Here is a 12,561-nt window from a genome sequence, read left to right as displayed (position 1 = left end):
TTGATGGAGCCTGGCTTTTTATGTCTTGGATACTCCCAACTGTAAACGCTGCCTTCTATAGTTCCTAATGCTGTCTTTGTCCATCTACAATTTCATATCAGCATTTTCTGTTGTATATCAAATAAATCCAGGTAGGGGAACTTTAATACTGACCATAGCAGGGTTGAAATCACACTGAAGATGGGATCAGCAATCCGGTAAAAAAAAAGAAGAAAAAAAACTACAAGAATCCTTTATTGATAATTTTGGGATTAAAAGTTCCACGATATATGAAAAACTACTGACTTTTTTTGTCCTCAAGAGGCCTTAGGGGGCTTAACTAAGGCCCCTTGTGGGCAGAAATGCATCAGTGTTTTTCATGTATCGTGGAACTTTTAATCCCGAAGTTATCAATAAAGGATTCTTGTGGGGTTTTTTTTTTTACCGGATTGCTGACTATATCTTCGGTTTGATTGTCTGTCTCCATTAGCGGCTAGTGGAGGCTGCAGTTGTGCATTGGTCATACAATGTTCATTTGGTTCTGGATTGAAGGGTAGTAGCATCTTACATGTTTTGCTACAGCAGGGTTGAAGACTTGATGACTAGTGAAGAGATCTCAGGAATAGGGGCCCCAAGAGAGTTTAGAGACATCAGGTGGGTTGACTCCACAGTAATGTCCTAAATTTCAGTTTTGGGTAGACTTCTTCAGTGACACATACAGATTGGAGGATGTGGCTCCACTAATCCTGGCTTACATTTTGTGCAAAAAGCTGTTTTTTAATGAAGTAGTTTCCCTCATAGCATTAATTTAGCCATCATTCGTTGTATGTGGAAGGTTCTGTATAATTGTATACAAAAAAAATTACCACGCTTGTGAAAAAAAAAAAAAAAGCTGCCGGTTTGCTATGAGATAATCACCACAGCAAAAAGTCTATGTATCAAAAGTGCTGCACTACAATGAAATATACACCTCAACCAATAGTGATAAGCATAAGAAACAATAAAAGATAATGCTTAATAAAAGTCTTAGTGAAAAGTCTCTTGTGATACAATCCAATCGATTCTTTACAAAGAAAATTCCTCCACTGTGATCCAGCACCAAAGAAAGGAACCCAAATCTGCTTACCAAATAATATTGACTCTGAAAACCAACAAGTCAAAATCATCTTATGGATAGAATCCCACACAGGTCACCTCCACCCTTCTTCTGGAAGGCACATCACTGGAAAAAAACACTCTCCCTCCTCCGGACTACTCCTCAACACCATCCACCATAGAGGTCCATGCATATGGGTGATTACCTGGAAAAAGAAGATCACACGCTCCACATAGTGTGAAAACTGCTTACCTTTATTTAAAAAGGATACAAATTACTCTCACAGAGGTAAATTATTATATACAGCGCTGTAAAAGCCATCAAAACCTCAGATATCGTGTTGCCAGCGTACTTACAATTCCAGTCAGCGTGATGACATCACAACAGGCTCTGCCCAACTGCATAACTGATCGATGTATGTGTAGTCCTATATACCATTATTATGTAATATTGTAGAACAGACCACACTCAAATTATTCAGTTCATTTCGGTAAAATAGGTGTATATTATGAACTGCAAGAATTCTAGAGTGCTGCTGCAAGCAGCCTTGACCTATACATTCCCTGTCTGTCATTGCTTCCAAGTCATACAGAATATGGCAACATTTTGTATTTGTTGCCTTATTCAGGTTACAGGGTAACTCTGTAAGGTGCTGCACTTGCATTGAGTGAGCAGTATCTTGTACAGGACTCGCAATGTCACAACTGCCAAAGGAGACACATGTTTCAATGCTACTTGAGGAAACCAGCACAACAGTATTCCCTTTGAACATCTTATTCAGTGCAATAACCAAATCTGTAGGAGCCCACAAATTGGCATTAATTGGTTGCTGAAATGGCTATAATGAAGGAAACTTAAAGCTAGAAAACAGCTTGTTCACTTGGAAAATAAAATTAGCATTTCACTTTTTTCGATATCTGAAATATGTTTTCTGTTGTATTGATTTGTTTTTCTTCTCTCTTGATTTTTATGTCTATTTTTGGGTTTCAGACAATGCTTTTGGAGAAACTCCGAGTGGCCAGACGTCCAGAAAATGAAGCTTCCTTCAATATTTTCTACTACCTCTTGGCTGGAGCGGACAGCACTCTCCGGTACGTGAATTAAACTTTAACTGTGCTTGGCTGTTCTGTTTAGTCTGCTTATTTTCCAAATGATTTATGAGGCAGATGTGTTATTTGTTGAGTTTGTTTGTTTTTTTTTTTTTTTATCACAGCTACCTTTTTTTTTCTTTTTTTTTTTTTTTTTTAAATGTTAACTCGTACTTGCAAAATGTCAGCATATTCTGCAGCACTGTGAGCAGGTAACACATTCTCCTCATTGCCCACGGAGCACTCTTGAAGACTGATCTCTAAATAGTTTCTGTTGATTACTGGCTACCATTGTTCTTTACAATGTTATTAAATAAAAATGTGTGCCCCCCTCCCCTTCAGATAACTTTAACCTTGGGTTCACACATATGCATGCTGAAATCGCATTGCAATGTATGCATGCGTTTATGTGTGAATAGCTTTGTGATTTGAGTGCGATTTCACCAGTGGTATGATTTTGGCTTCTGCATTTCCGTTGTCTTCAATGCAAAATTACCTTGCATTGACTTCAATGCAAAATCGCCTTCCAATTACTTCAATGCAAAATCGTTTTCCATTGACTTCAATGCAAAATCGTTTTCAATTGACTTCAATGCAAAATCACCTTCCATTGACTTCAATGCAAAACTGCTTGTCAATCGCAATCCTATGTTAACACTGATCTACGCAATTCCACTAATAATCCATCACTTGCGAGTCTAGAATGCAGTGCTCTAAACTCGCACAGGACCCTTTTTGGAATCGCACTCCATACGCAGTGTCTGTGGATCACATCAGCTTGAACCACCTCAATAGGAACACATATTATGGAGCCTGTCATGTGAATCTGTATATTTGAAAATGCATCCAGAATCACATATGTGTGAACCAGAAATAAGAAGAGATGAATGCTGCTAGAACAAAACATCTGCAACAGGGTTCAGGAGCAGTTTAACCACAAGCCTACAGGGCACTTATACCCCCTTCCTGCCCAGGCCAATTTCCAGCTTTCAGCGCTGTCGCACTTTGAATGACAATTGCACAGTCATGCAACTCTGTACCCATATGACATATTTTTATAATTTTTTTGTGACCGAGCTTTATTTTGGGGGTATTTAATCACCTCTGGGTTTTTTATTTTTTCTTAAACAAACCAAAAACCACAGAAAATTTTGAAAAAAAAAAAAAATTTTTTTCTTAGTTTTTGTTATAAAATTTTGTAAATAAGTGATTTTTCTCCTTCACTGATGTGCGCTAATGAGGTTGCAGTGATGGGTACTGATAGGTCGCACTGATGGGCACTGATAAGGAGGCACTGGTAGGTGGCACTTATGGGCATTGACAGGCATCACTGATGGGCACTGATAGGCAGCACTGACAGGCGGCACTGACAGGCGGCACTGATTGGCAGCACTGATAGGTGGCACTGATTGGCATTGATAGGTGGCACTGACTGGCACTGATGGGTGACACTGAAAGGCAGCTCAGATGGGCAATGAGATGTGGCATTGATGTGCACTGGTAGGCACTGATATGTGGCATTGATGGGCACTGGCACGTGGCACTGAGAGCTGGCACTTATAGACACTGACAGGTGGCACTCCTGGGGCTACAGTGACCATCAGGGCACACTGATCATCAGTGCTCTGATGATCAGTGTACATGTCCCCTCCGCGGAATGCCGATTACCGGCTCTCCTCTCCTCTCGAGCTGTCAGCGTGACAGCTTGAGAGGAGAGCAATGCCGATAACCGACATTTCCCTGTTTACATGTGATCAGCTGTGATTGGACACAGCTGATCACATGACCGAGCCGACATCTTCGGCTCTTTCTGTGGATCGGTGATTTGCTGTGTCCGAGGGACACAGCGTACCACCGATCCCCACGCTTCGGGAGCTGTGCGTGCGTGGTGAGAATGGGAGGACGTCATATGACGTCCTCCAAGAACGAGAGAACCACCTTGTGTCCGTTATATTACTATATGGCGGGTGGGAGGTGGTTAAACCAGTTTTTACATGTCATCTTTCTGTATGAATGCTGAGCATGAATGTAACAAACTAATATCAGGGAGAAATTGGAATTCATTTTCTTTATACTTTGTAACTGGCCACTGCCATTGGACTGGTGTACTGGCTAGTTGGCTAATATTTTCAAAAGTGGGTCAGTGGCAGGCTATAAAGTTTATGACTATGATAATTTTTTTTTTAGTTTGTTACATATGAATATTGTATATTTTCAACAAATGGCAAGCTCTAAACTAGTTTGTCCAGCACATTTTACAGTTGTGCTGTGAACAAGACCAGTAAAGTAAGAAGATCAGATTATAAATGTTGCACATCTGTACCAACAACTGTATATTGTGAGAGTCTTTCTGACTGGGTATAAACTAAATAGATTGCTTAGGTAGGCATTTGCACTACATAGATGTTGGTCCAGGCTGGAACAAGTATGACCAGCTTGAAAAATCTAAATACAGGATGCTTTTTATGTATGGCTTTATGTGCTTTTCAAACTGAGCGAATATTTATTTTCATTAGATTTTTTTAAGTATTTTAAGTAAAAGTAATAACTTTCAACAAAAAATAGAACTCACTAATGACCTACTAACTGCTAAAACCAATGGCCATTACTCCATACTTGTACTCCTAGACCTTTCCTCTGCCTTTGACACAGTCGACCACATGCTACTCCAAAAGTAAATTCCACTTCATTGTCCTCCGTGACTCTACTGTCTCCTGGTTTTCCTCTTACCTTTTTCAGTGCACTTTCAGCATCACATACAACAACTTCTCTGCTCCTCTTCCTTTTTCCGTTGGGTTACTCCAAGGCTCTGTCCGTGGGCCCTTCCTTTTCTCTCTTTACACCTCCTCCCTGGGCCAATTGATAACCTTCCATGGCTTCCAATAGCACCTCTATGCTGATGACACCTAGATCTATCTGTCCACTCCCCAGCTCACCCCCTCAATCTCATCACGTATTACAAATCTACTAAGTGACATATCAGTATGGATGTCACACCACTCCCTTAAACTCTTTCCAAAATCGAGCTTGTAATATTTCTTCCTCCCTGATCCCCAACTCATGACATTACCATTAAGATCAACAGCAACAACCATTGGTCCCTCTACACATGCCAGGGTGCAAGGTGTAATCATAGACTCTGACCTCTCCTTTGGGCCCCACATCCAATCACTGGCTAAATCCTGCCACCTCAACTTCCGCAACATTTCCAAAATCCGCCCCTTTCTGACCAATGACACCACAAAACAACTTATCCACGCCTTGGTTATATCTCGCCTCGATTACTGCAACTCCCTCCTCACTGGTCTACCGTTACACAGGCTATCCCCACTTCAGTCTATTATGAATGCTGCTGCTAGACTCCTACAGCTTACCAACTGATCAGCGACTGCTGCCCCTCTCTGCCAATCCCTTCACTGGCTGCCACTAACCCAACGTATAAAATTAAAAATACTAACCACAACATACAAAGATATCCACAACACTGCCCCTAGCTACATCAGCAACCTTATCCGCAGATATCATCCAAATCGCCCGCTCCATTCCTCCCGAGACATTTTGCTCTCTAGCTCCCTAGTCACCTCCTTCTACACTCGCCTCCAGGACTTCTCCAGAGCCTCTCCCATCCTCTGGAACTCACTATTATTATACAGTATTTATATAGCGCCAAAGGGTATGCTCAGCGCTGTACAGTAGCAAGGGGGACAATATGTCCGGTCAGCCCTCATCCTGTGTGCCTTTAGGCGATCCTTGAAAACTCACTTATTCGGGGAAGCCTACCACACCTCCACCTAAGAACTGTACTTGAGCAACCTCCATCAGATCATCTTCTGCAGCTATCACCTTTTGTACCACCTCCCCCTTCCTTTAGATTGTAAACTTCACAAGCCGGGCCCTCCTATTCCTTCTGTACTGAAATGTATTATGATTATACTGTCTCCCTGTATATTGTAACGTGCTGAACAAACTGTTGGCACTATATAAATCCTTTATTATCATAATAATAGAAAACTTGCCAATACTTTTTAATATTTTATTTTTAATTCAATTAAATTTTTTTGCCTTTATGAACTTTTTGTGTATTTGGTAAACCAGCAGTACAATGTGTGTTTTTCGTTTGTGGCATACTGCTTTTGTACAGGCCTTGAACAACTGGCATAATTGATTTCTCTAGATACCAAGATTCTTTCCTTGTTTGACGTGACAATCTATGTGGATTGTTTGTTTGCTTTTTCCCTTCCTAACAAAATCAGTTTATGATCCATATCATGATGTGGCCCCAATTAATTCCGAAGTACATTTTATGTTTTTATTCTCAGCGATTTCTCATCAACATCTAAAGCAATACAGATTTTTGTTCCAGCTGGCTTTTTAAATAACCCTATTGTCATATTTTAAACAATCTCTGTTACTTAAGACATTTTGCAGTCTGCACACTCTTACCACATCTTCATTTTGTAAGATTCCTCCAAGCCCCAATGCACCTGCAGCCAAGAAGAGCCTTAGCTATCTACCATACATACTACCTTGTGATAATGTTATGTATAATAAACATATGATGAAGATGATTTGACTTGCTTATTGAAGAGGAAAGAGACAACTATTCCGTCCGACCAGACGCAAAATTGATGATAAAAGTGCTGTTTTTTAGAATGTTTAGTATGCCATTCTTGTCATATTATTAGACACCAGGTTATTTGAATTATCAGGAGAGCAATAGGGACCATTACTTGTCAGAGAATGCAGCATCAGAGCTAAGGAAAAAGATGTGTGTTGTTATGTAGAGAGGTCAGAAGATGCTTTGAAGCTCCAATAAAATTCTCTAGCCTGTTATTTCTTCATAGGTTGTATAAGGGGAATGAGGACTATTAACCTGAATATTTTATCCTTTTACAGGACAGAGCTTCACCTCAACCACTTGGCAGAAAACAATGTGTTTGGCATTACCCTTGCTTCTAAGGTAAGTGGTGTCCAGCACGGCCACATTTGCTATTATAAATCTCCTTAAAGTAGTGGTTCTTAACTTCACGGACCCCTTTAAGAATCTGCTCAATGCGACGGACCCCCTCCCCAGTAATATGTACATAAAAATGGCTTTGCTTGCAATGAACATATGTACTTTGTTTTATTGAAATTTGATTGCCTCAAATATATATGACATATGCAAAGTTTGGATAAAGTAAACAACAAGTGTACAAGTCAGGAGACACTTTACCAGTCTGCGCTATAAGCAGTGTCAAGTTACTGTAGGTTTTCTAAATTTCTTTCAATGGGAAACCATTGATTGGGACAAGTGGGAGGGCTGTATAGTAAATGTAAATCTTTTTTATCTTACCCTCATTGACCCCCTGAAACCCATCTATAGACCACTTAGGAGGTCCATAGACACCAGGTTAAGAACCCCTGCCTTAAAGTGACACTAAACATTATAACAATCATTCTTAAACATAAAGTATACCACAGCTGTGTGTGTGTGTGTGCGTGCGTGCGTGCGTGCGTGCGTGCGCGTGTGTTTTTTTCCACTTACTGTGTTTTCACTTACTGTCACTTACGTTTGTTTTCACTCTTCATTTATGATTCTCCGCTGATGTGCCTCACCACTGGCAGTGTAGAGTGAGCAGTAGTGTCTGTTTATATCCTGACACTTGATCCACTCTATCTGTACTACATTTCCAATGGTTATCTATCCACCATGCAAGTGCTCAAAAAAAAAAAAAAAGAAGATACGTGTGGTGTCCTCTGGCCAGGCCCAAGCCCTTTGGGCCTATAACCACACCTCACATGTGTGTCCTCTCTTCAGCTGGGTCCCTGTGTTGGTATTCTAGAGGGTGGTGAGATGTGGGCGGTTAGAGGTTGGACAAATGTGTGTGCTGTTTTCCTATTCCGGCTAAAAATCCAGAGCTTGGAGGCAGAGACGTGAGCAATAAGGGACCTTGTGGATGTTATGTGCCAGTTGCTGTCTGTGCCCCCATTAGGTAGATTTGTCCTTTTTACTGTTACCACCTAGAGTGCAAATGAAATAAAATCCAAAATTGAGTTGTCACCAAAACAGGAATGGAAGGGAAATCTTCCAATGGGGCACTAATTCTGGTGACCTTGGCGACAACTATGGATTTCCTCCCACTTCCTGTTGTGACTATTGGACAGTAAGCAAAGAGAAATCTCCCCAGTGGGACAATAAAAGAAAAAAAAAACAAAGAAAAAAAAACCAACCACGACAGGGGTTATAACCATCCTTTGCGTTTATCCAAAATGAAAAACAAAAAATGCCTTTAGTTCCACTTTAAGTACTGTATTACTTGCATTAATGCTGATTATGCCCATGTCTGTGATGTATGTCTTTCCTTTTGCATATATCTGAGATGTAGTCTTTACTTGAGCTTTTAATAACTAAAAATGAATATATACTCATCATTAAACACTGTCCTTATTGTCTCAAGGCTGAAGACAAGCAGAAGTCAGCGCAGCTGTTCAGCAAACTGCAGGCTGCTATGAAGATCCTGGGAATCTCTGGCGATGAGCAAAAGGCCTTCTGGTTAATTCTTGGAGCCATTTACCACCTAGGTTCAGCAGGAGCCACCAAAGGTATATTAGAATTGTCCTGGTAGAGCAAAGACTAAGCATTTAACTCATTCTTCTTATAACAATAAACACGTTTAGTTAATTTTATGATTTTATAAAAAAAACCTGCCGGAATTTGGCATTTGTTAAAATTGTAATCTCCGCTGTATCTAATACTTAGAATAGCACAGCCTTATTTCTCTAAGATAGCTGTGTGCTGTCATTCATTATTTTCTTTTTCCCTAGAACAGACATGGTGGCTCAGTGTTGGGTTGTAAGGACCCAATGAAGGCGGGTAAAACTGTCAGCTAAGAAAGATGGGGATTTTCTTGTATGTACCGTAATGTTGATGGCTTCTTTATTGTATTGACACTTTGGAGTTGATTTACTAAAACTGTAGAGTGCAAAATCTGGTGCAGCTCTGCATAGAAACCAGTACGCTTCCAGTTATTTTTTACAAAGCTTAACTGAACAAGCTGAAGTTAGAAGATGATTGGCTACCATACACAGCTGCACCAGAGTCTGCGCACTCCAGTTTTAGTAAATCATCCCCAATGTGTGTGTTATCTGCACACAAAAGAAATCTGCCTTACTGCCTGACACTGAGCCTGATACTTCTGTAGATTCTGAGTGGTAGGGCTGCAGTATTATACCCATTCTAGAATGGAGATGTAAACTGTAAATGCCCATTGGTAACTTGTTTTGTTTGTTATTCTGTAGCCACATAGCAAAGAGAATTTAGTGTAACTAAGGCCTCGTGTACACATGAACTCCCCTAGCTGTTTAGTTCTCCTAGCAGCAGAACTGCTAAATGAGGCAAACACACATGTACACGTGGTACCACATTTAGCTGCTTGTTGATTATTCAGTTGATTGGCCAGAGTATTTTCCATTGACATGAATAAACGCAGCTAGCGTTTAGATGCATTTACATGCATTTTTGCCACGTTTAGCATTTTTTGGCCAAAGCGTTCCTCTCCTGAACGCGATTCTTCTGTGTCCAGGAGAGGATCATTTACCTGCCATTGAACTTGTGTTGCTCTTAAACTCTGGCAAAAGCCTATGTGTGCATGGACACACAGGCTTTTGTTGAGTTCAGGGGCTTTGGCAAGAAAACGTCAAAAGCCCCTAAACTCATATTTAGGAGCAGCAGTGTACATGAGGCCTAAAGGCAAAACTTTCTTTTTTCTTTCGAGTTTTGGATAGTTTGGAGAGTGATTAGAATTCTTGGCAATTTTTATTGCTGTCTGTGCCCCTGTTAGGGAGATTCACCTTCTCTATTTGTCCTGTTTGCCATTATCAATGAAATGAAAGAAAATCCCAATTTTGGGTTGTCCCTAGAAAAGTATTAGAGGATTAATCTTCCAGTAGGAACACTAGCTCTGGTGACTTGGGGGTCCCTAAGGAATCTCTTTAATTTGCAGGAATTTCCTCTCACTTCCTGTTTGGCTATGGGGCAAGAAGTGAAGGAAAATTTCCGCAATAGGATACAGTACAGATGGCTATGTGGTTATAACCCTCCCTTGCTCTATCCAGAATGAAAAAAGTTTTCCCTTTAGTTCTACTTTAAAGATTCTGATTTTGATCATCTGCTTTTGCAGTTTACCCATAAGGAGGAATGGCAAATATAAATCCCAGATGTCTAATTTATTTAGATTCTTTTTTTTATTCCCTTGTTGTGTAATTTTTTTTTCCATGTTCTGTACAGCAGAAATATTTGTTTAATATTTATTTCCCTGACTGTGATTTGTAACTGATACATTATGGTTAGCAACAATAATAACTGAAACTTTAATTCCTGTGTAACCTTGCCTTCCCCGAAGTCTCAGATGTAGATGCTCTGGGTAATTCAGTTTGGTTATTGATGAGTTTTGGTTTGTACTTTACCTGCGTGCATTTCTTTTTTGTAGTCCATCCAGAGATCCCACTTTGTAGCGTTTCACTCACTGCTCTGCATAGCATGGAGCATGTCAGATTCCCATCATTCACTGGACACCAGTCAGAAATTGAGTATGGCTTTCCAACCACTCAGCTGCATCAATGAGCCATATGTTTCTGCAAACAAAATGCCAACTCTTATGCTGGCCATACACAGCTAGAAATGCGTTCGAAAAAGCATTTGATAAGCTCGATTATTCGACTTTCAAAACATTACCGGCCTAAATTTGCTTATCAAAATGCAAAGTTTTATGGCAAAAAAAATTCACTGTCTTGTCAGATTTTTAAACCCAAAATGATTGATTTTCTTAATTAGTAGCGAAATCCATCAAAAACAGTTTGAAAACATTTTACAGCGCATGTGCATGTTAGAATGTAACCCCAGAGGTACAAGCAATGAAAAGAAAGATCTTTCTTTTAAATGTAGTTGGCGAGCAGGAGGGTTCACAAAAATCAAAAAAACTTTACATTTCCACCGATTTGATGGAAAATGTACCATATATGTTGTTAACGATTGATAATTTTGTTGACAATTGGGGGAAATATTTCGATACAATGGCATTTTTGCATGCATGTTTGACAGATCTTTATAAATCTGATTGTTTTTTCAAACTGCTTTCTAACTGTGTATGGCTACCATAACAGCTCTATACAAAGACACTGTAGCCCATGGCAGGCTATTTCCATTGCCCGGACTTTATTAGCAGCAAAGCTAGAATTAGAATTATGCACAGCAGACAAGTTCTTTGGACTCATGAGTCTTGAGGCAATTTCTTAAAGTTCATTATTTGTCACAAATGCAGCCAGGACTTTGAGTACTTAGAATTGTGTCCACCAATACAAAGTCATCTCCATTAATGATTCTTTTACAGTGTCTGGCAGGGAGCACATTGACAGCTCCTTGGCATGAATACTCATTGTACAATATTTCAGTTAGGATGCTGTTGGTTTCTAGGCCAGCAGAGGGCAATCTGAACCTGAATTTGTACATTCAGAAACTCCAATGTACCGGCCTGTACATAATTCTGGCACACTCTATGTCTAATGTGTGATAACACGTGAAAAAAATGTAAATAGAAACTGGTAATGATTTGATCAACGTGGTAATGATTCTCTATTGCTCAGGATAGAGAAACTTTCACTGAGACTTAATTTGTACATTTGCAAATTGCTTTTTAACTGTGCATGACAGGTTTTTATTATTATTTTTTTTTTTCTTTTTATCTTTTATTGCAAGTTCAACTTGTGATCGTGCCAAGTAATCCACAAAGTGGACGGCTAAATTCAGAACCGAGACCGTTCTGCTTTCTTGTAAAATAGCAATTTGCTAGGTGTTGCAATATCTTACAAAACTGTGTAACCAAATAAGGATCATTCCCATCTCCCAAAAAAAGGACAGGTCCTTCACTGTTCATACATCTACGGGAAAAGTAGGAAGTGTGTGCAATGGATCTGGGTATTTGGTGATCACCAAGAACATAGGCAGATTTCCCATCTGTAACAAAGAATGAGATCTGGCTATGTGTAATCTGCTTTACTCTTTCTGTAATTTAAAGGATATCTATCACTAAAACTTTTTTTTTTTTTAGTTTGTGATGGAGTGGGGAAAGGTAAAAACCTCTGTCAGGTTTTCCAGATGGGAACTGCAGGAAAATCTGCAACAAGACACAACAATGAAGCCTATCAAATGTTCTAGCTTTTCCCTATTTAAAAGTATTCACTCTTTCAGTTTTTTCCAAAAAGGTGCACTAACACCCCATATCCTCTTAGCCCTAAATCCCCCCCCCCTTCTCCCTGTCCCTGCTGTACAGACCTCCTTGAGTCATGAGCTGTCAGTGCCCAAATCCCCACTTTTCAACCCCTTCTTTCTGCAGGGCTTCCAGGACAGATCACGGAGTG

At 39.9% G+C, this 12,561-nt stretch overlaps 1 protein-coding gene across 17 annotated transcripts in view; it reads left to right on the top strand.

Moving 5' to 3' along the window:
- MYO18A (myosin XVIIIA) overlaps positions 1–12,561 on the top strand; it is a 462,365-nt gene that overhangs the window by 182,827 nt on the left and 266,977 nt on the right. For all 17 annotated transcript variants that reach the window (XM_089683011.1, XM_089683012.1, XM_089683010.1 and 14 more), the window contains 3 exons: positions 2,066–2,166; positions 7,060–7,123; positions 8,604–8,748. In XM_089683011.1, coding sequence (XP_089539137.1) covers positions 2,066–2,166; positions 7,060–7,123; positions 8,604–8,748 — 310 coding nt within the window. The remainder of the gene's footprint in view (positions 1–2,065; positions 2,167–7,059; positions 7,124–8,603; positions 8,749–12,561) is intronic.

The sequence above is a fragment of the Staurois parvus genome, unplaced genomic scaffold, assembly GCF_062004578.1.
Source record: "Staurois parvus isolate SC_StPar_1 unplaced genomic scaffold, SC_StPar_1.0 ptg000299l, whole genome shotgun sequence".
In the NCBI taxonomy this organism is placed as follows: domain Eukaryota; kingdom Metazoa; phylum Chordata; class Amphibia; order Anura; family Ranidae; genus Staurois; species Staurois parvus.
This window is presented reverse-complemented; position numbering and strand designations above follow the sequence as displayed.